This window comes from Haliaeetus leucocephalus, unplaced genomic scaffold (genome assembly GCF_000737465.1).
Source record: "Haliaeetus leucocephalus isolate CR32 unplaced genomic scaffold, Haliaeetus_leucocephalus-4.0 Scaffold848, whole genome shotgun sequence".
Lineage (NCBI taxonomy): Eukaryota > Metazoa > Chordata > Aves > Accipitriformes > Accipitridae > Haliaeetus > Haliaeetus leucocephalus.
This window is the reverse complement of record NW_010973284.1, coordinates 1,787,508-1,811,741: the sequence shown is the minus strand read 5'-3', so window position 1 is coordinate 1,811,741 and position 24,234 is coordinate 1,787,508. Positions and strand designations below refer to the sequence as shown.

The 24,234-nt window shown below is 39.7% G+C and overlaps 2 protein-coding genes across 3 annotated transcripts in view; one reads left to right on the top strand and one right to left on the bottom strand.

Annotated features, from left to right (window-relative positions):
* FGGY (FGGY carbohydrate kinase domain containing) overlaps window positions 1-607 on the top strand; it is a 134,551-nt gene extending 133,944 nt beyond the window's left edge. For both annotated transcript variants that reach the window (XM_010582314.1, XM_010582313.1), the window contains one exon: window positions 360-607. In XM_010582314.1, coding sequence (XP_010580616.1) covers window positions 360-441 — 82 coding nt within the window. In that variant the 3' untranslated portion in view covers window positions 442-607. The remainder of the gene's footprint in view (window positions 1-359) is intronic.
* Window positions 608-3,519: 2,912 nt separating this feature from the next.
* LOC104841177 (E3 ubiquitin-protein ligase RNF170-like) lies at window positions 3,520-16,198 on the bottom strand. Its single transcript, XM_010582692.1, has 6 exons — window positions 16,158-16,198; window positions 15,934-16,006; window positions 10,040-10,148; window positions 5,465-5,538; window positions 4,877-4,987; window positions 3,520-3,825 (listed from the first exon to the last, which is right to left on the bottom strand). The coding sequence occupies exons 1-6, from the start codon at window positions 16,196-16,198 to the stop codon at window positions 3,520-3,522; spliced, it is 714 nt and encodes a 237-aa protein (XP_010580994.1).
* Window positions 16,199-24,234: the final 8,036 nt, after the last annotated feature.

Sequence of the window (24,234 nt, the reverse complement as noted above, 5' to 3'; positions counted from 1 at the left end):
AGGGAGCGGCGTCCGCCATTCCAGGGCGGCCCGGAGCGCGGGAAGCCGTGAGGCGACCTTGGCGGAGCCTTGAGGGGGCTGCAGGAGCGGCCGTGGCCCGGTGCCCTCCCGCTCCCGCGGCGGGGGAGTCCGGAGGAGAAGCGGCCTGAAAATCAAAGCTGGCTCGAGGGCCGGCGAAAGGTGCGGTTAGGACTTGGAAGTCACTCGTTCGGGGGGAGGCTGCGCTCCGGCAGCGTGCGGGGCTCTGCGCCGAGTCAGAGCTGTAATTGGGATGCCGAGGGAAGGAAATAAACAGGCTTGGTACAGGCGATGCAAATCGTAACATCTCAGGCTCTGTGGAAATTAACTTTCTCATACAGATTCTATGACAAGAAATACGAAGTGTTTTTGAAACTTGTGGAACATCAGAGAGAGTATCGCTCCATCATGAACAGCTTCTAATCCAGAGTCACGTAATCCTGGAAGAGCAGGGATAACGAACTTCCAGACACTTACGATGAGGGTACTCTCTCCTTACTGTACTGTCTGTGTTAAAAATATACTTTCATCATTTAAAGTGTACATTTTAATTTTTAATGAGAAATAAAACCGCATTCAGTTCACTGTGAAGCACTGGCTATTTTCTGTCAATAATCCCTGCACCCCAGGGACAAGCAATAATCATTTGCTCCACTGAAAGAAGACAAGACAACCAGCTGCGGGTACCCCAGTGCCGGTATTTAGAGTGGCCACAAGCCAGAACAGCACAAGGGGCAACGTAACTCCTGCGGATGGGCTTGAGGCGCTGCCCTTTGCCATGCTTTTCACAGGTAACTACACCTGGCATCGCACATGGTCCTTTTAACCTTACTGTCTGCTACAGCTAAGACCTAAACATGATTTCCATTGGAAAGTCCTGTTTGTTTTTTTTTTTTACTCTGATTATAGTACTTCTTTGGCGGCTGATATTTGAGAATCACTTTTCCAGCTGTGCAGTCTTTCTCCCTCCGTTTTCTTCTGTTTCCTGCTCTCTTTTTTTCTGTCTCCATTCGTGCAGCACAGTCTTTTTGCTATCAATAATTTGTGCCATTTTGTCTTTTGCAAGTAACTCGCCCTTGGTGCGCATTAATCACTGTGCAGATGTGAAACAGCCCACTGTTGACATTGAAAGACTAGGTTAAGCAGACACAGTTGCTGAAAATATGTTCATAATGCAGGTGCATTCCTTCCATCCTGCCAGCTGCCTCGTGGGGAGTCAGCCCTGAAAGAGCCCAGCTCTCCCTGTCCATTCTCATCACGTTGCTTCAGCCAGACCCAGCTCAGAGCATGTGCATCTACACAGCCAGCCAGCTGCAGAGTTGAACTCAGCGACAGCAGGTACAGGGAACACAGTGGGAGAGAGAGAGGGGGTTTTCCTTCCTCTGAGCATTTGTCAACGCTCAGAAACCTTCCTGGCTGCCTGCTGGCCAAATCCAGTCCACAATAGGCTTTCGTTTGTTCCCGAGTGATTTTGAAGGTTGCCCTGCATAGTTAGTCCTACAAGGTGCTGCCAGGCTCACGACGACAGGTCGTGGCATAACTGGGCTGTGGAAGGAGAGAGTTTGGACTCTCTGGTTGTATACAGCAAAAGTGTTTCACCTCTGACAGTACAAATTGTTTTGATCTTGCAAGATCCAAACACTGCCAGTGCCTTCAGTGAAATTCTCTCAGAAATTCTTTCTTTCTCTGCCATTTGTCTCTTACTTCTAATAAAAGATACTATTCTGTTTAAGAAGCAAAACCAGGGTCCCCAGCTGAAGGAGAGGGTTAAGAAGCAAGGGGTGACAGAATGGAAGAGCATATTCAGATCAACTACAGCTCTGTTGTAGGTCACTCATGAGAACCCTTCTTTCCTTCAAACTGTGAACTGCCACCCTCCTGGTGAGCCTGTATTATGCAAGAGAAACAACCTACAGTCCCTTGCCACAGAGTCAGTGTTCATATAGATGGACTCCATCTTTATACACTTAGCTTGATAGAAATTCCATTCTTTAGTATTGGCATAGGCTGTAATTCCCAGTTAAATGCAAACAGAAGTTACACAATAACAAAATTGCACTTAGAGAACTTGGAAAAGAATAGTTTCTGGGTTTTTTTATGTTAGTAGTCAGCACTCAAAAACATCTGGTAATTTTTTTAAAGAAACAATGCACTTCCTGCCTTGTAGTTCATGGAAAAGCAATTGTTGCCATTTCCAAAGTACCCATTGTTAAGAGAAACAGCTTTACAAGTTCAGGGGCATAATTAAAGACAATGAAAGTTGATGGGAATAAAATTAAGGAACATCATAACAAAAAGAGTATAACAAGCAAGAAAACGACTGCAACATAATGGTAAATCATAGCTTACAATTCAAGGGCACAATAAAATATGTCAGCTGAAAATACGTAGAAGGAAAAATCAGTTGGAGACCAGTGTATTGTGAGCAATAAATATTCATAAATTTTAATGTATCTATTTTAATATACAATTCATATGTAGAAATGAAGTCCATTGACTCCAAATACATAGCAAATATACAGATTATAGAGGGACAGATGTGTAGGGTTGTCTGGCACTATACCATCATTTTTAACTCTTTGCAGCTCAACACAAACAGACATGCACCCACCCCCAACTTCGGCAAACTTTCCATAAACTTCCTGCTGTTTATATTGTCACCATAAAATTGGCCTTGCTCTCTCTGGCTGAACTGGTACTGAGACTTGCAAGGAAATCACAAGGAGTGTATGAAGTCTAGAAAGGAAACAGTCGTGCTGACATTGTTAAAGCTTAGATGCACAGAGTTCAAGAAAGCTGTGTACCTTGCATATGCATGTACAAAGGAGTTACACAGATATTTGTTCACATTTCTTGCATGATTTTTTAATGCTTTTCTCCCCTTGTAATACTTCTACTTTACAGTTGCATTTTTGTTCCAAGCTACTGTTACTACCAGTTTCATGTTATCCACTTTAAAATCAGCACTGTACTCATTGCAGAGCTGTAAAAAAAATCTGTATTCCAGTGGATGTGTAATCAGCTGTGATAACACAAAGCACTGATAAAAGATTTTGTAGTGATACTATCTAACATTCCTTGTGTTATACAAGACTTAGCAAATTGTACAGTTTGCTAAAAGTTCTCAAATTAAGATTTTATTCAAATTGAGCCAAGATGTAAAATGTTAAAGCTCAGGAGTTCTAAAACTCTTCAACTGCAAGTTGATTGGCATTGTAATTTTGAGCTCTGTTCATAGCTTTAGGCATTTTCAATTCAGGCACTTTGTATGAAGATAAGTTACAGAAAAATGCAGCATGAAAAAGTCTAGCAAGTATACAGTGTAAAACTAGCCTTCTAAGCACCGGCACATCGAATCACTTGGCCGTGCCAAGTATTGCTGAGTCCTGCTTCAGCCTTTGTCAGCAGCAGAATGACAAATCCATCATACACTGCCCCAAATCAAAGAGAGGCCTGTCATCGCTTGATGAAGTTTGACCAAGGAATCCAAGTTTGAGTCAGTCAGGACTCTGACAGCATGCTCTGAGCTGCAGACCTTGCCATATTTACCCCATTAGATGCAATTTGCTGACAAGTATTTATCATGCAAATTAGAAGAAGGGAAACAACCACCATGTCATCAGCTGTTCCAAGTGTCCTACAGAGAGGCCCAGGCTTCATGTCAAATGCAGAAGACAAGCATATGATTGTTCCGAAGGAGCAAACAGCAACTCTTAGGAAAAAAATCCATACAAGACCACCCCAGGTGAAGATTCCTCGCAAGGCAAGAGTCAGGAATAACAGCATGTCGTAAAGGTAATCTGCAAACTAAATATTCAGATGAGTTACATTATTTTGCACTCTGACGCATGCAGTTCTTTCAATTCAGTGTGTCTCTTAAGCACTTCTAGATTCAAATCTCTTGAATGCAGAAACTTTCTATGCTGTCCAAATCCACCTATGCTGTTCAATTATTTTGCAGTATCTAGAGGCACACTTCTAAAAGGAATCCCCGCTCCCCCAGTACTTTGAAAAGAAAGTATTATGCTTGACATTGAATCCTTTTGGAAACTGGGCCTTAATGGCTGCACTGAGTATATGCCTGTCTTTAAAATCTGGCATCAAGTGCAGGCTGTGAATGCTTGAAAATGAGGCCTCAAGTCTCACCTTGGTGTGGACAAGAACCATAGGACTGAGTGATTATTCCTCTTCATTAATGCTAGTTTGCTGGGTTGAAAAATAATATTCTCCCCAGTGCTTAGTTTAGTCCATAGATTGAAACAGATTCCACAGTCCTTCCAGGCCCCCTACTAGGATGTGACAGGAGAGGAAGATTTGCTTTGGTGATATCCTACACCCTGTCAAGAATGGGCCTCGCTTGTGCCTTCAGCCCTCATCTTTCACATCATTTCCACTGCCTGTCATGCCTCTGTACCAGCTGGGATTCCAGCTTTAAGAAAGGGCAGAGCCAGTGTGGACTGTTTGAATTTGGCAATACCTGGGGAAAAAACCAGCTGCTTTCTAAACCGGAATCTGATTTGAAATTTTAACAGCCAAGTTAAAATCCTGCAGTTCAAATCTGAGTTCATATTTGAAAATTCCGGCCCGACCATCTCTAGTTCTCCTTTGCTTTCTGTACTTCATCTCACACTGCTTTCTCCTCCCTGCCAGGATGACTGCAGAAGGACTCCTCTGAGCTAGGAACTCCGAGAAGCACCTTTACCAGAAGGTGCTGGACCCAGCACTGTGATATCGCCAGTAAGTGCATGGAGAGGTAATTCACATGATGATACAAACTAGTTCTCATTGCTGGGTCTCTTTCAATCATCTATGTGTTATGTACTACTAACTAGGTAAAGGTAGATTTGTAAATACTTACGGGTCGAGGTTGCCCTGAGAAACGCTTGTTGTAATCTCTAATGTCATGTACAATTTGTTTACTTGGCTTATCTTGTTGCTTTTCACAAAAGATGTTATCCAGAAGAACCACCTTCGAAAAGAAGATCAGCATTAGCACAGAGTATTTTAATCTTCTGTATAAAGGACAGTGTTCCGTAATATGTGTCTCTTCATAGTCTTTCTCTCACAACTGGACCTTTGTCCAGCTCTGGCAGTTCCACAGCAGCAAGAACATTTTCCTTTTATAACTTGCATCCAACCTTCCAGTACAACAGGCAGCCTGTGACCAGGGTCATATGAGATTAAGAACTTCCATATTGCTTTTTATGGTATGTTATCCCAGAGATTCAATAAACTATACAAAAGTAAAATGCTGGAGGCCTGTTTAATATTTCACAGAGTTGCCTGATATGACGTGTCAAATGATAAATGCGAATGGCTGCAGGGTCATTTGAGTCTAAGTGGATTTTGAAATGCTGTGGAAAATTGGAGGATAAATAAAGTTGATCCTAAGAGCTCAAGCTTGTAATTTTGTATGTATCATAATGCAGAAGGACGTAAGTTTTACCTTTTGTCTGCAGAGAGGGCAGGTTATTGCTGCTAACCAGGGACTATGTTTCCAGTACGTGATCAGACAGGAACCTACCAAAAAAAAAAAAAAAAAAAAGAGACAGAAATTAAGATACATGAAATATATTAGAGGATATTTAATGTTTACAAGTTACTGGAATTAATAAACCCTCTTTCTACAATGGACTATGAAAATGAATGTAATTCTTTGCTTTCATTTTAATACATGGTTTTACTCTGCAAAGTGACTGTGCAAAAACGCAGCCTTAGCTCTCTACACTGGTATATACAGAGATACATGGACCTCCGAAGGGAGGCTTTTATTCAGTTTCTTTTCCTGTGCATAGCATCTTATTCTTGAAGCTCCCCTGACTGTGGTTGAAGCACTTGGGAATACGGGCACCCTTGAGAATGCAGTGCTGGCTGCTGTGGACAAAAGCAGTGCAGCTGCAAAAACATGGAGTTCTTCCAGAGCTAGTATGGCTTTTCAGGATTAGGAGGGCCGGTTATCCCAAATAAACCAACATGTACAGCCAAGGGACAGCCTGGTGATGCAGATTCCTGGTGGCACAACGTATATCTTGCTGATGAGGTATCATACATGGGGCTATTTTGTCTGTTTGCTCCCCCCCCTTACTGTATTTCAACTCTGTTACCCTTCTGGGAACTGCGTAGCTCTGGAAGAGTGAGTTGCTGCATTCTTTTTGATTCTTCTTACCCAGACAACTTCTAACTAATTTCCAGATACAACATACGGAGGTCTCAGGTGTGAAAGAGGGCAGAGTCTGAGGACAGTAAGATTAGACTGCACGTATAGCTGACAGCAGTGGTTAACATACGTGAATGTCAGTGCTGGCACTAACAGCAAAAACAGCAAAGCATAAATAACATCTAATCAGAAGCAGCACAGCCTGACTTTCAGCTCCTGGGCACAGTGTGCAGTGTGACAGGTCAGGAAAAAAAAATCTCTCAACGTTTAAACTGATCAAATTTGACAAGGACCCCAGTGAAAACAGAAGCAGAACGCTGTGCTGCCATTTTGATGGAATTGTTTTATTGAATTGAACAATGCTCTTTGTTCTTAAAAATAACCAGCAAGTAGTTTCTTGTAAGCAGTATTATGACAAGAAGTGTTCAGGAGCCCTCAGTGCAGGGTTTTTCTGCACCCAGACTTTTTCTGTTGTCATTAAAAAGGGGAATATTGCAGAAACGGTGTTTGAAATAAAGTATAAAAATGTTCATGATGCTATCAGTTACATCTTATATACTAGGACTAGGGATGTTAAATTTGGCCCAAAGATACTTTTTATGAACCTTGCTCAGACTTGTGCTTTTTACTTTTGTTTTCATTTGATTGCAGGGTTTTTCCTTATGACTCTTCTATTTTGTTTGCATATACAGACCAGTTGGCTGGGCACATGGCTGTGTTTACATCTAAATCCCCATGCAGTATGTATAAACTCAGTCTGGCAGCCAGCTTCCAGCTTTCTCTTGAACTCTTGCATTTGACAAACATCACGCCTGACTTCAGGAACCGCTTTGACCCCCTGGGTCCAGATCCTGCATCGTGATCCACGCGGCTGTACTGCTGTGCCTGTGCTCTGTCCCAGTGATGACAATGGGGCACTGATGGATCCCACAGTTCTTCAAGGGCTTTCAAAAAAGAACCCCGTGGAAATTAAAATTTGCTGCATGCAGAATCCTTTGTTTAGTGGAACAGGAAAGGAAGGACTCCTCTGAAGTTGACCTATTTGTGCTTCGGTGCATTTTTCATAAAATAGACAAAATCCTGTTTTAATCTATCCTGCTACACAACCTTCTGAGGGAGTCTGTAGGTTTCTCTAAAATACCTCTGTGGTTATTGTTAATTAGAAAAAAATAATATTGCTCAAGGATCGCTTTTCAGTTGAACTTCCTGAACATATGGTTCAAACTGAAGCTGAAAAGGAAAACTTCAGGACAAACTGTATGAATTACTACTAATAATAAAATCAGACATTTTTTATAAGTCCACATTAATCTTCTTTAAAAGCTCTGGGTTGACCACATTTTTTAAATAAAACTTTTACCAGAGCGGAATTTATTAAGAGAGCTCAGCATTGCCTTAGCTCTGTTCCACAGGGCATCAAGAGAAGTTTTATTACTGATTTCAGTCACAACAGACTTAGATCTACACAGAATGGTTTTGATAAGCCCAATGTAAAGTTTTATTGGTTTAAGATATGAAAAACAGACATGTTACAGAGGCCGCTTCTACTATATAAATATAGTCATAACATATATAATGCATTGCACTGGAATCTGTGCTTCAGAGCGTAAATGATGATGTACTTGAGGAAAGTAAAGCCTAGCTAAATATATACAGCTAACGATAACAATATATACCAAGCTTGTATATGGTACTTCTCCTCTGCAGATCTTAAAATAAAATAAAGTCCATATCATGATGTCATATTCACAGATGGAAAAGGGAAAATTAACCAGGCCAGAGAAAGAGGAAAGTTGATGATCTTTGTTGTTATGTCTGTCTTTGTAGTTGAAACTATAACTACTGTGACATTATTTGAAACACATTTTGAGGCCATATGCGTAGTGTTTATCCTGGAGTGAGTTATATCCTTTTCCTGTATGTTACAAAACAGTGTTATAAAAACACGAAACAACCTCAAGTATTAAATGGTGTCACTCATGAGGTAGATGAGCCCTACAAAGTGTCCCTAGCTGTTGGTGATCCACTGATTTGTTGTGGTTTCAGAGGATGCAGATAGTGTCAGTGGTGATGAGGAGTTGTGCTGTGTGAGCATCATTTTGGTCTAGAGAAGAATGATACTTCCTAAAGATAAAAATTTGCTTTTATTGCACCAGCATTAACAACACAGTCCCTTGTTCTTTTTTATGCTTGGGTGTTTTTAGAACAGTCGTACATGGTGAAAAAAGTGTAAATATAACTTGCACTTGCTTTAAGGTCTCTGTAAATTGCCAGAGCAGTGGAAAGGAGCTTTATGGTTCTGACCAGTGTCTTCTGATGTGTATTGCTGTTGCAGTACCAGACAGTCCTGCCTCCAGCTGCTTGCCTGACCCCTGCCAGAGATCACTGACCTCATGCTGCACAGTAGCCCTGAAGTACCTTCATGGGCAGTTTCAGCCTCACCAGGTGATGAACTCCAGTTCTCTTCTGCCACCCCTGCTGTGGGGATGACAGCATTCAGCAAGGAACCTGATAAGCAGCTGGGGCAGTGAGGTTGTAAACTTCACATGTAAATTCACTGGACAATATCTCTCAGAGGTCTGAGAGAAACAATGTTCAGTCCAAGTATGCTGGCGGCCTTATCCTGCTGCCTGTCAAAGCAGGTGCGAAGCTCACACTGGCTCTAGCGCTGCAGAACGTGGGCCTTAAAAATCCTGAAATCCCCTTTACAAATTCAATTATGAACATAACTCCCTCCACTATTCTATGCTTCATCCTTGTATTCCCTTTGAAAAATTATTTAAATTTCGTAATCCTAACCATACGGCTTAGCAGCCTCAAAGAAGGCATTTAGCAGACACATTTATCTAGAGAATTATGGTTTTACTTAGATTACCCAGTGACTATAGATGTACTTGGGGAGGACAGGAGACCATACCATGGGCAGCCTCAACAGAAGGATCCCCTAAATTTGGATCTGTCCCTTTCCTGTTAAGGTGGATCCTGGACTGGAATAAAGAGTTACTGAGCATGCATCGTGATGCGATGTCTTTGAACATTTTTCCCCTGTATGACCACACAGGTTTATTTAAAAAACAATAAACAGATTAAAAGAAGGTTTATGCACGACTAGAAACTCACTTTTAAAATTGTTTAATATGTAACTTCCACCAATTTGTTTATTTGTTTGTTTAGAAAGCTTTTACAGGACTACAAGCCAATATAATTGTGCCTTCTTGCTCTAGATCACTTCTGCTTTATTTTAGGCAAGTGTTTCACCTGGGAAGCAAGTCTGTGGAACAGAATCAGGCCTAAGTCCAGTATGTCTTACTCCCGATTTTCACCAATATAAATACAATCAGAATTAATTTTATGGGATAGCTGGATTTTTATGCTGTTGATTAAAAAGACAAGCTGTCTTCCCAGAAGTGAGTTCAGGCTTGAAGGTAAGACTTCATGTTTGTTACATCTTGAGATTTCACAGTCACAAACTGTATGATTATTAGACTGTTGGTTTTTATAATGGGGTTTTTTTTGCATAGCTGAATACAAATTGTGTGATTTTTCTGATGCATTTTACCCATTCCATGAGTTTGTGTTGTAATTTAACAGTATCCTGTGAGATGATCTATTACTTCTTGTTGTCCTAAGACTTGGGCATTTCAGAAGTGAGCAAATAAAAATACTCTTACTGATTTTTGGGGGGAATATAAAGATGGGACTTCTCCTGCTTCTAGTGAGAGCACTTAGTAGAAAGCACTAATTCCATGGAGAAGGGCTTAGTCCTGGTTCTTACATAGGACTTGAGATTTCTGTAAGAAGAGTGCTTTTTTAGTAGCCTCTATAAGCACTGCACTGTCTGCACTGTCAGTCCAGAAAACTTACCACAGAATACATGTCCACAGTTGGTTTGTACTGGGAGAGTAGCTGTCTGGAGACAGATGGGGCAGCTGAAGTCACTGTGATTACTAGGTTGCCAAATTTGGAGTGATTCCTGGAAGAGAAGTAGTACAGAGTCTTCAGTAAATTAGTACTTTGATTGACATATTCAGTTCATTAATAATAATTTACTATGATTAGCAGAGAGTCACAGAAACTAAGTATAGATGTCACGGGTGACTAATCGTTACCTCAGCAGATAATGAAAATTAGGCACAAAGAAATGAAGCGCTTTGTGTAATCCTACAGAAAGGACCAGTGTCAGAGGTAAGATCATGATGCCATGTTTCTGCTTCCAGTGATATATCCACACACCACTGGATAATATTTATGTTTTGAAAGCCAGTTGAGTTTGCACCACTGGCTTGTCTAGCTGTCATTATTAGTCAGACAGCACCCAAAGTCCGCCTCAGTAGCTTTTGGATCTTTTTCCTCCTCCTTTGTAGTCATGTCTATCACTTAAATGTGCTGAAATACAGACCCGTGTGTTCTCTGCTTTCCTTGGGTGGCAGAATGGTATCCTTAGTGTGTACCATAGGCTATGTAACAAAAAGACTCCTTTATTTAAGTAAAAAGATTGCTTCCAAACAGTCCTTCCCTTTGTTTAGCAAACTCTATAATTAAGAATAATAATGAGCTTTTTTTTAGAGCGGGAAGATAAGAATTCTGTAAGCCTCTGAAATGCTAAAGAGGCATTCTGAAATCCAGAGTGTAGTATCATATTTCTGGAGGGCAAAGGCTGAAGGATGTACATTGGTCTTCCAATCTTTGCTCCTAAATCATTGCCTGTAAGCAGTAAAAGTCTATTTGGCAATATATTCATCTATGCCAGGATTGTTTGATACAGTGAGAGATAAAATAGCCATTCTTACTTGATATTGGTTCCTTACCGCATTGAAAGTTTTTGCTACCTTTATTATGACATATTAGCTAGTCTGTAATGGATGATGGACCTGCCTACTTTGTCTTAGCACACCATGGAGAAACTTACACTTGACTATTTGTTTGATTGCCATAACCACAATGAGATCAGTGTTTGAAGAAAATTTAGTAATAGTGTGGTTAGTGTCCGTCCTTTCTTGAGATAAAGTTATTTCAACATTTCTGTCAGTTCCAGAACCAGAGGGGCACTTTGGAAATTGGGAGGGAGCTTCCAAGGAAGTTCCTTCACTTTAAGGCAGAGTTTTGAAAGTTATTGACTGTCCTCCACTGCCTATGCATGTTTAGCGAGGTTCAACAGGAGATGTCGTCAATTACAGTTTTATTTTGTATTTTGACTGAAAAATTGTGAACTTCACATGTTTCTTAATGACCACAGAGGCCCAGCGTTATATGAAATGGGTATTATTTTTCCATTACTGAAGTAAGGCATTCAGATGCATGATGGTGTACTTTGGGATTACAGTATTGCTGTATGCTTGCTGTCCCTTCTTGCCCAATTTGGATTGTTTATTTGCTTTTCGGATACATTATTGGCACCTGTCTACATGACAGCTCAATGAATACACTTCCAAGTACTTGACCTATTTATAGAAGTTTTTATAAAGAGAAAATTGAATAGATTCTATATTTGGCATGTCAAATATTGGACGATCCAGAGTGACTGTGAAGATTCAAACTCATTTGACAACAGGCAAAGATTTTATTTAAGTAATTACTTTTTCTAATGTAATAATTCCAAGCAAGCAAGAGAGAGGTCGTCATGTAGGTCTGCCAAATGAGTGTTCAAGAAACCCGATCTCTTGCCAGAGCCATGTCTAAAATGACAAGTTCACCAAAATAGTTATTTTAAATCAGCACCTTTAATACCAGTCTTTCCTTGCTATAATGAGGATCTGTAAATAAGAACTGGAGGGTTTAGAACAATATGCCATAACTACTGGAAAAAGTCTTTCTCCTTTACCGTTTGTGAAGTTGTAAATGTATTTGTTTCTGATTCTCAACAGAAAAATTACAGATGCTGCAGGCATTTACAATGTTTTCAGATTTTCCTCTCTATGCACTGATAAGATTATCTCCTGCTGAGATAACAACCCCACAATAGCCCAGCAAAGCTGGGATGACTAGTTGTGAATAACTAAAACACAACAATGATCAGATTCAAGTCCAGTGCACTGACAGGTGAACTCCAGGCAAGCAGGTTTTAACACAATGCTACCTAAAATTCATATGGCACATCGCATTCCTGTATTTTGACTTCCCATGCAGTACTGATGGGGTATTTGCAGATTCAGAAGAGCATTATTTCAACTGATAAAAGCTGTAATAGTTTTCGTCAGCTGAGAAACTGCCCCAGAGCAGTTGTGTTTACAAACATTGCATACATGACATAAGCTGATTAGGTATCTACTCTTTATTTTTGCAGAGTAATAACACACACATTTCTTTAGCTTTGTCTCATACAACAAAGGGAACCAAATGTGTTTCTGATTATGCAACAGATACCGAGTCAAGGGAAACCCAGCATTCCCAGACCATAACCGATGGAAATTTTGAAAAGCTCTCTTGCCCTTTGCAACCTCAAGCAGTTGAAACTGCTCGTGTATTTTGTATTAGAATGTGTTGTACAATAATTAACTTACTATATGACTCCTAGGGGACAAATGATTATGGTTTTTTTCCGGATGACTCATCTTCTGCTGACTTACATGAGCAAGTCTGCAGAAACAGAGTTTGTGCTGTTCAGAAAATAGGAAAATTGAATGTTGCTGTGTTGCCGTATGATACCAGTTCTGGCTGCTGAGGTAAGCTACCACGTGAAGGGGCTGGAAACTTGTCAGCTGAGTGCAAGTTCCTGTTGAGACCCTGAAAATGCTCAAGCTCTGCTCTCAGAGCATTAGTTAGAGTTAGGACTATGAATTAGAGCAAAGAACCAGGCAATGATCCTGTACTAATGACACTAGGTGAAGAATATGTGCATGTATATGATGAAGAAAAATCATTCAAACCCAGTACCGTGAAACATCATTTTTTATTTTCTTGTAATCTCTCTCTTACTGAATGAAGCAAGGTGGGGAACTTGACCAGCTCTTGCAGTATGACTAACAGGTGGCAGATTCAGAGGAAAAAAAATAGGCAGTTCTTTACATACACAGTTAAGCAGCGGATGTTCTTATGGATGCTCGAAATTTTTGAGTTCAACGGGTACTGGGCATCAAGTACTACAAAATGCAAAGGTAGTACCTCTGACTGAGGAAGTTCCTGAACCATAAATCTCTAGAGAATGAACGTGTATTCCAGGGAAGTATCATTAATGTTTCCTTATTCTTCTGTAGGCATCCATTGCTGCAGAGAGGGCAAGATGGCCTTGGTTTGACCTGCTATAGCCATTCTGACATTAATAGAGCATCTGGGGGAAAAAGAGACTTGGGGTCACCTTCAGCAAAGATATCAGTGGCTTAGTCTTGGCCCGAGTAGATAGGCTAGGCCAAACATGCCAAATCTTTCATTTATTTTTAAGAGATTATGTGCACATAATCAAATTTCTGATTTATTGAGTTCAAGCACTCAAAATGGTGTTCGAGTTGGCTTTATCCTGGTTATAAGGGGACCGCCCAGCTGGATCTGATAGAAGAAGACAGATGATATCTGACATAGCTACAAGTCTGCCAGAATTAATTTACCCCTTCCAAAATCTTGAGCCAGCCTTTGAACATTTGAACTAGCAGATTGAATTGGAGATTGAAGTAGTGATTATGGCAGTTAGTATTTTGTGGCATGAGGTTTTGAGTTTTTGATGTCATTAAACAGTCTTAACAAAATATTTAGTGTGAATTTTTGCCTAAAATGACAGTTTAGGGAGCTTCCTCTCATAGAGCAGTTCTACATGTAATAATTACAAACAGCACAATTAAAATTGTCATTCCTGTTAACACTTTAGGCTGGAAACTTTGAGAGTGCCCATAAAAGCTACTATTTCATGGCCTTGTATTTGGATCTTGGTGCCTGTCTCACCTTTGAAAATCCCAGGCCTGGATAATGCCATACTGATACTGTAAAGCAGCTTTGATGAATAAAAAGGGGACTATGGAAGTAATTTTCCAGGTAGCATACTGAAATTAGGCTCCTCTGCCAGAAACATCTCTGCTACGGGAGAAGTGGGGCAAACTTGCACCATTTGTCACCAGAAGCATCATGTTCTAGTTACTTGATTAGCTGCAGTCAAATTAGGGAGTGTCACAAAGTTAGCACAGAAAATCAAGTCTGGAAGTTCCTTCAGGATTCATGCTGCTCACGCTGGTGAGGCTTGAAATGAGTCTGTTCCCAAGCCAAGAGACAAGAGGGAAGCTGAAGAATTCCTCATACTTTACTACCACAGGACTCCTGTTGTGTTATATGGAGGAAGATAGCCAAGTCAAGATTTTCTGTACAATTTTCTTAATACTATTTTGAACACCTAATGTTAGCTTTGGTCTAAGATTCATCATTAAAAAGCCTAAAATATTGGTGTTTCTAACCCATATGTTCTTGGGAATCATGCTACAGCCAGAATGGGACAGTAAAATGTATAGTCCAGTAGAAGTCAATTTACTTCATTTGGAGGAAATGAAAAAAAACCCCACCAAAACCAAACCCCAAAGTTCAGAAGCAAATTATTCTGAAAAACAGACTTAGAATCCAAAGATCCAGAGAAAGCCTTAAACTCTGCCGCCTCAAATTTTAAGTGCCACCATACCTATCTTTTGGGTATCTCCCCCCCATGAATTCCCTAGTCCAGAGTTAGACTCCTGAGCACCTTACACAGCACAGAGGGAGACTGAGACACATAAGGATTATACCTACATCGCCCAGGCCAAGTACTGGAGGTGCCTACCGCTAGCCAACAGTAATATTAAACACATAGGTTACGTCTCAACTCTCACCATTTGCAAGGAAGACCCCATCGTGTTGCAAAGCTGGGGGACCCAGCATCCTCTCAAGTACACAGGAGTATTCTTTGAAAGAAAGGGGCAGGGCTTAGCATTTTGAAGGAGTGGCACTGGTCACCTTTTAAACAACTCTCAGTGATGAAAGCCTGCACCCACACAGGGAACGCTGGCGTAATGCTTTCACTGACCAAAGAGATTCAACCCCCGTGTCCAGTGAGAAAACCCTCATCACCGCACCAATGGGTACCATTGGCAGTTCTCACCAGACCATGCACCTAAATTAGAGAATGGACATAAAGTGACTCCCTCTGTAAAAAGTACTGAGCAAAAATGAACACTTTCATGAATTAGCAAGAAGATAGTAAGTTGAATGTACTGTGACATACATGCACCTGTGTGACAGAAATGGCTTTTGAAGACTTACATTAAGATTATATATATAAGGGGTTGCAATGGATGACGATGTACACTGCTTCATGTCAGATTTTAAATTTGCTGCTTGGCAAGGACCATGGGATGTTTATATGTTTATTTTAAAATACAGTTTTAAGTTTTTCTAAAATCAGGTCCTTATGTTTATATTCCTTTCTCAGTGAGCACCACAAGTGTTGCTTGCTTTTGGGGTCAGATTTGCAAAAGAATTCTCTGTGTAGGTACCTCATCAGGGGCCAGGCTTTGAAACTGTTCAAGCCCACAAGTTCCTTATGTGACAGTCAGATTTTTGAGAAAAAGGAGATCTTCTCAAATCTGGACACATCTTTTGGCCTAAAATGAAAGCTGAGCATTTCTGAAAATAATTCTAGTAGAACTCTGCAAAATCAAGCCTATTGTAATAAAACGCAGCCACTACATTTGATACGTTTTTAATACTTGCATGCAAGAGAAAGGCGTGAAGTAGTGATCAGATTGTTGATTATGAAGCCAGACGCTCCTGGGTATAAACCTTTATCTCTGTGACACAGCTCAGCTCACAACATCTTTCAGTTTTACCACACGGAAATCTAGTTGTAAAGCAACAGTGATGAGTCCATTCTCATCAACATGTCTGAAGAGAAGGAATTAAAGTTTAAAAAGCACTTAGCAGATTCAAGTGCTAACAAACATTTATTCATTTTTCCATAAACATGTGCCATTAGTTAGAAAATAGACCTTGCTTTGAGGCTTAAACTTGTTAGGAAGGCATGATACTGTGTGACCTCTTGGTCAGATTCCTTTGATAGGTGAGGAGCTGCTTCATGGCTCAATTATAAGGCCAGTTAAGATGATCAGGGAGGATACGCTGGACAGCTCATTATTTGACCATACATATTTAACCTAATCACAAGCAAATTAAAAATATGACATATTTTAAAGGGAAGAATTGATTCATGCAAATTTTCCAACTGTAATCTAATGATTAAAAGTATAAATAAATACTTCAATTATTTATTCATAATCATTCTAATGAACACTTCCTACCATGGTTCAGAAGACCTACATAAAGTTGGGCTTACCATTCCTCTTTCCAGAAATGTCTGAGAGGGGCTGAGTATGTTACACCCACTGACAATGTTGGTGTGGAATCATTCATTAAGGCCAGCTATGTGTCTTTGTCAATTATTAACTTAGTTGCCTAATGACAAGGGTCTGTCAGGTTTTCTGAATTACAGTTATGAAAGAAATGTGTGTGGGGGTGTCCCCTCAAATAAAGCATATCTGCTAAAAAAGCAGAGGACTCCTGGGAAAAAAAACCCAACAGTCCTCCCTTTCTAAAACATCTAAATACATCTTCTCCCCTGCAAAAGATGTTTAACATAATTGAAAAGATACCTGAACCTAATAAAAAAATTGCATTACTATTTTTAAATATTAACTTGATCAAGGGCACACTACAGGTATTTTGATCACCTGGTAGAGTAGCAGCTTATCAGTACTGTTGTGAAACAGGCTTAAAACTTGCCAGACACTTGTGATACTTTGGAATTGCTTAACTGCAGAATTAGACTGTGTAACACAGTATCATCCAACTATCAAGTAAAGTGTAGAATTTAAGCAGAAAGTCTAACATGCTAAAATAATTTTAATCGATGGATATACTTCATAGGGTATTTATTCTTTTCATGCTCTAAGGTCCTTAAGAAAGCCTTGATTTCTGTAAAGATGTTCTCCAATTTAATGCAGCAAAATTAAGAAGGAAACATGTAAAGGGCTTGGCTTTGTGCAGTGTTAACCGTCCTGATCCTGATTCAACAAGGCATTGAAGCACATGCCTAATTTTCAGCCCTCAGGTAACACATAACCTCTTACGGAGGGATGGAGTGGGAGTCAGTAATATTGGAATAGAAATACACTTAGCACAAAAATAATGCCCCTGGCATTCCTGCTGAAGCACTGATAAGCTAAACAAAGCACTTTCCAAAGACTAATAACCGGATGGGATTTGTAGCATAAACAATGCTCCTTGTTAGTCACCAGTCCCCAGGGCATCTTCCTCACTTTGTTACGGATAAATTGGCAACAAATGAAATACTGTATGTGATTTCCTGCCCTGGGTATGCATATGTGCTCGCATGCCAGTGTGATAGCTGTCATTTATTATTTAGCCAAGTATGTATACAAATCTACAGTGTGATTTAATTACTTATTAAAGGTGCCAGACTGACAGATGCAGAAGCTGGAGCTGTTTCTTTATCCAGAGAACTGACACAGTGTAAGCAGTAGCATCCTTTCCAGGCTGTTCTAGTAAAACGCTTCACCCCGACGGACTCCCCAAATATCTGAGCATAGCACTTTCTCTCCAACCTTTTCCCAGCTACTCAGCTCAACATGTTAAATTCATAAAGGCTGCTAACAAAGATGTCAGTTATTCCTGTGATTTTTAGACAGGAATGTTTATGTACTGGAAAATTGGTTTGAACGCATTACATCTATTTTAGCTAGGCCACTCAAGCATTTGATGAGTACTAACTCAAAAAAGGATTTGAATGGTTTTAATACAGAGGTGAAACCCCCTATAACTAAATAATAGCAAAAAGATTATAAACGTTTTGTAAAGGTGAAATGAGCCCAGAAGATTTCCTTCTACTTGCCAGGGGCTGTATGCATAGTGCTATGGCTCTTTTGCAGTCACTTACACGCTTACCTAACAGACACGCTAGTCTTGGAAACTGGATGCTAAATTCTGCATTGCTTCAATAAGCAGGATTTTGGTTTCATTTTTTATGTCACTCTAAACCTATTATTGCTCAGTTACCATTACAGTTCAAAGCACTTCCCCCTGCCCCCAGGCACAGCTAGATGCAGGACAGCAAGGAATCTGCAGTCTTCTGGCACTTTCATCAGGGCCCAGTATGTAACAGGGAAACCGAGGTTTTGTTAGGCTTAACTCATTGAATTTGACCATACCTGTTCGCCAGAGAAAGACTGTTAAATAATAGCAAGGTTCCCTCCACATATCTCCAGAATATTTTGAGAAAGATAACGGACACAAGAAAAATCTACCTTAAACTTATGTGAATCTATACATTAAATCAGTAAAACCACGATTGCCCAAGGCCAGCCATTCCTATTGCCATGCTAACTTTTGTGGTCCCAGTACATGCCTGAAAGTTGCAATCCTAGATCCATTTTGTCTAATTGTAGGCTGGGCTTTTTTTGTGCAAGGTCTTTGGCCGAGGCCTTAAAGCAGAACTGCAGTGCAAGTAATACTGTTTACTGATAATAAGCTTGTCATTTTGGCTTTGGAGTTTGAGCTGGCAAACACTTTTGTGCCCGAGTTATTTTGCATAGTCGAATAGTCCCATCAAAGCCGCCACCAGGTCTGTTCATGCCAACCACTCGTATTATTGTGTTATTAATTCCCAGTTTTACAAATGAAGTTTCTTATTCTATTCCACAGAAGCCTACCTAACCAAAAATTGGGCCCGAGAAGCATAAAGATGGGATTGAGAAGTATGAAGATGTGAAATAACACTTCTGGCAGTGTTTCGGAGCAGGGCCTTTTAATGGCATTTGACACAAACCGGGGTTTTTGGCTGAGATGGAGTTTTTTATTACGCACTCAGTGTGTCCCACCTGTGACCCAATTCCATCCTGGGAGGTAAGAGTGGTGGCTGCTGGCTGCTGGATACGTAGGCAGGCTTCACAGTGTTCTGCTAAAATGAGGAGCTAAGCTATCAGAACTGCTGTGACCCTGGTTCCTATGCAAGAGCAAAACACGTCAGACCAGCTGTCAGTGAAGAGCATCAGGAAAGCAAGAGAGAAATCTCTTTAAATGGAAACCTAAGTGAATGGCTAGTAAAATCAGACAATTGTAACTTTTATCTGAAAAAATGATCCAAGTGCAAAATGTAAGTTTGTTAGAAATGCCAGTAAAAATAATTGTAACCTCCCTGGCACTGCTTAGAGCGAGCAATCTGTTAAAAAGAGGCTGGCCCCCCCTGCTGTAGGGGTTAGCGTTCACTCTTTGGATTATGTTCTATCAAGAGAACATTAAAATGTGAAAGAAAAGATGTTCGAAATTTTTAGGCAAATTGAAGCTTATTTTCAAAGGAAAAAAAAGAAAAATGGCATTGATATAAAAATTAGGGGAAGTCTGAACTCAATTTTGACAGGTGCATGCTAACTTGCTTACTTAATATATAAATGTTGCGGTGAGTATCAGAACAATTCATCTTATGCTTTACATACCTATAGCTATCCTACTCTGTTTAGCTATTGTTGGGTTTTAGACTTTCTGTGTTATTTAATAGCAAGTGATAACTATGACATTTTCACCAAGTGTTTCTATTTTTGAACACAGACTTTTCTTCTTCAGCTAGGGAGTACTATTTGAATACTCCATTTAAAAACATGTCTTCTCGTAATTTTTCACACCAAGTTTTAGATCTTGAGAAAGGAATACTCTTTAATAACTTAGCTGTTAATTTTCCACTTAAAAATAATGAACAAGTTATTAACATTTTATTCAGTGAATCTTCTATACTGATGATAATGTTTCTGAATAATAAGATGTTATATAATAGGTACAATGGAACATAAGAGTTCTGAAAATTGTTCTGTGTTTAGAGATATTAGAGATATTACCAGAATTAGTTTCTCTGTGCAAGACTACGTATCAGTACCCTGGCACAGAATCAACCTAAAGGGATTACTTCTTTTTGGAAATTAAGTTTGTGATTTCCCTGTTCCTGGAAAAACACATGTTCATGAGCTTACCCACAGAGTAATCCCAGACCATGGTGAAAACTGGAGGTATGCGGTGCACAATATGAAATAAGTGCAAGGATATTCTCCGGATCAGAATCTACAAACCAAATGGTCTCATTGGGACACAAAACCACCTGCCAAACCGGTGCCTTAGAAGTCACAACATTGCCCTGCCTTTTCAAGGCACCTGTGGAAACAGGCTTTGAAGTGTGAATGTGGATGTGTTTGTGACAAATATGTCTCTGTCATAGCTCACATCCCAGTACTGAGTTTTTTTTACAGGCACCAACTGAAATTGTATCTGAGAAATTTAATACATGTGAACTTGTAAAGCCAGGAGCTGCTACCATGACAGTGCAAACAGTTCCATGATGTCAATTAATGTCAGCTAGCTAATACTGGAATTGCCAAAGCCCACTTTCACTTGTGACCTTGTTCACTGAAACAAAGATAAGAGTACTTAAATAGAAGTGCAGATATCTGTGAGAAAGTAAACAAAAAGCCAGAAATAGAAAAGCACAGATATGAGATTGACAAATGTTAGGGAAATGACTGAGGCAAGAGAGCATGCTAGGAGGGAAGGTGACAGTGACAAAGTGAGGTCTTGCTGAAGAAAAATGATGTTGTAGAGGTGTAAATATTTTATCCAGCTCAAGTCATAAAAGTTCCTGATTCTGAGATGTTTCCCTCAGATAATCGAGGTACATCATTCCTTAAAGATGTTAACCATTTATTCTCCTGCTGTATGAAGCCAAAAGGTACAATTACAAAGATCTGGTCACAGTGTTTTTTATAAATGTAGGTAGTTAGATTGCCACCTCTCACCTGCTTTGTTTCCAGTATAGCTTTTTATAGAATTTAATGAGATACCATGACTTTTGTATCTGTGGCATTATTTCCATCTTTTCTCTACCCGCCCCCCCTCCCGCCAATGGGAATTATGTTATGCTAAAGCAGCGATAGTCTGTCATTCTCTGCATTCATCTTTTCTGGTTCTTTAAGGAGTGACCAGGTAAGGTAGTCCTCATACAGTCTATCTTGTCTTTTTCTTTTTGACCCTACAAAGTGAATTTCCTTTCCCCAGGAGCATTTAGAGGGAGTGGACTGCTCAGAAACACTCACATACACAATTTAAAAAGAAGCCACATCTCTACAAAGCCTGTGGCTCTGAAGAGGACTAAGGCAAGTAACTTAACAATTGCTTCAAGTTCAACCACCCTCTCTGTCCAGTCAGCTCCTTTCCCCTTCTCTTCTTTCTCTAATAAAAGATAAAAAACTGTCTACAGGGATCCTACCAGGTTTTGTTTATTTGTCTTACACATGAGATTAACAGTAGAGTCCTATTGCAGTTTAGTATTCTCTGTAATAAAATGTGATCTGCATAGCTCATGTTAGCAATATTGTTAAAGTAACATCTGTTTCGGTTTATCAGTGCCTACTTCACTGACATATGATAAACTGTAACTAATATTTGTAAAAGTACTTGCTATTTTTTTCTGAAACTACTATAATAAACTAAATATTATTATTCTGTGTAACAGGTGTAGATGCATTAGTACTCTGCATACACACTCACTGTATCACATGGGCTAAGATAACTATACCTGAAAGTTTGTAACCAAGGACCCCAGAAATTATTCCAGTCAAAACTAAATTCATTGTAAAACAGACTAGAAATGCCAGTCCAAGCCTTCATAGTTTTAATGAGATGACTAGTTCTTACCACCATTAAGTCTGTGGGGATCAAAGAAAATGCTCACTGAGTTAAGATGTGCTAAGTGTAAAGAACAACATAAATGGCAAATGCCATTCTTTTCTGAAGAAAAAAAAAAAGTCTTTTTTTAAGAAAGGCAGACAACCCTTACTGCTAGTCAGATACTTTGTCAAGGCAAAGGATGCACTATCAAAAAGAGGGAGCACATTTCAAATAAGTTCCTATTGTGAGAAGTAATTTAACCCAACTTTAAAATGGAGTAACAGCGGACATTAGACATCAGAATTCCAGGAATGCCACTGGCTTAAACAGTCTTTTATTAAAAGCAAGTGTTCTCATAGTTGAATGACTTCCAAGAAGGGCCTCAAGTGATGAAAGTATTTCCATCTAATGTGAAAATACTTGAAAGATGCTTATTCCATGTGAAAATATTTCCACCTTTCAGAAAAGCCTGAACACAAGATTCCTTCTATGAATATACTCCCGTACAAGGTATTCATTTTCAGAATTAATATACAAGATATCCAGAATTCCTACTATTTTGATAATAGATTATAATGACTTTCATCTCCTCTAACAGCCAGACAAAATATTTCAGAGTATTTTACAAAATAGAGACTTCAGTTACGTAGTGAAGAATTTTACATTCTTCATCATCATGACATTGCTCCCATTTCCCTGAGGGCATAACTGACCCAGAAAGTACCGCAGAGCACCTTCAGAGAAAAAGCAATGGCATCTCCTTCAAACACAGCACAGCACAGTAGTCAGTCCTGTTGGCTAACTGTGCAATACAGACACACCCTATATACCCTGTATCTTCCTACTCCCCTCTTACCTAAAACACCAGTAACAGTACCTCCTGCCCTCACCAAAAATCATACAAGAGCATAGACCAGAAGCGCTGTGAAATGGTCAGCTACCCCAGTGATATTTCAGCCATCAGGACTGTCTCTTTTTACTGTTTCTGGTTCTATCCTTTCTTTCCATCTCCTCAAGCAGTTTATCTCAGATAGAAGTAAGGAGGTAAGCCAGCATCATGTGCCCAAACAGCTCCTCTTCAGATCACGGTAAGGTTTTCTCTGTACCTTGACCACTCCCTGCTCTGGGAGTCACTACTCTGGTAAAATGCAATTCACAGTGAGATTGGAAAGCAATAACGAAATAAGCCATTCCCCTGTTTTTACACGTGAATGGAGTAAGCAAGTGATTGGTATGACTTTCACAGCTGACGCAGGTCTCTTGGGTAACTTTCTGAGGAGCTGTCAGGCCCTGGGGGTACAGCAGTAATCACAAGACTCTGAGTGCTGACTGCCAGTGACCTGCAGTTTTTGGAAGCCCAGTCCATCTCTTGTGCAATCAGGAAACACAAACCAGCTGGAGACCAGCAAGGTACTGATAATCTTCAGCCAGTCAGATAACGTGAGTTTGCAGTTGTGGTTTTTTTAATTCATATTTAATGATTTTTAGGTGTTCAGTTATGCTGAATATTTGATTATAACAACTTCTAAATTGGCCACATTCGGGGAATAGACAGATAGCCAATGGCTTTTTTCATGAAAAGACACTAATTTCCAATACACATAGAGCTTGATTCAAAAGGAAGTGGGAGTGTACATGCCAGGAAGATATAAGAGATTATGAGAGGACATGAAGGGACATGGCCTGGGGAATACAGCAGGTATCAAATCAGTTTGTATTGTGTAATAATTAACTGCACACAGTTTGGCAATTGGTTAGTTTCTAGTTTCTGATTCTGAAAAATTCAAATATGCCCCAGGGCCACAGAACATCATAAAGCTTATTTGATGCTTTTAAAGCTTTTGAAAGATGCTTGGGAAGTGCTGATTTCCATAAACCATATCAGGCTACTAAATAGGACTGAAAAGCTGCAGATTATTTTTCATCTCATGTATTCCAATAGTGAGAAATGTGCAAGTTACATAACTAACCACCAAGTGTCACTGTTTGGTACTTTTATATTCTGACGTCTTTGTTCCCAAGTGCTTAGAAAATCCCTTTCAGTTGCAGTCCTGTAAATGAGGATTTTCCAACAAGAATAAGAGTATTTTTAAACTACAAGAGACATGCATATCCGCCAGACAAGGTACAGGAAACTCAAGTGTCTGGATATGTGGCTTTCTTGAGCAAGCCACCAAGTAATGTCTGAACTAAATATTGTTCCTATTACTGGATATAATAATGTAAGTCCCATTGAAAATAAAAAAAAAAAACTTTAGGAATTAGATTTTAAGCCTAGCAATTTAATGGCAAATGCCATTCTTTTCTGAAGAAAAAAAAAATGTCTTTTTTTAAGAAAGGCAGACAACCCTTACTGCTAGTCAGATACTTTGTCAAGGCAAAGGACGCAC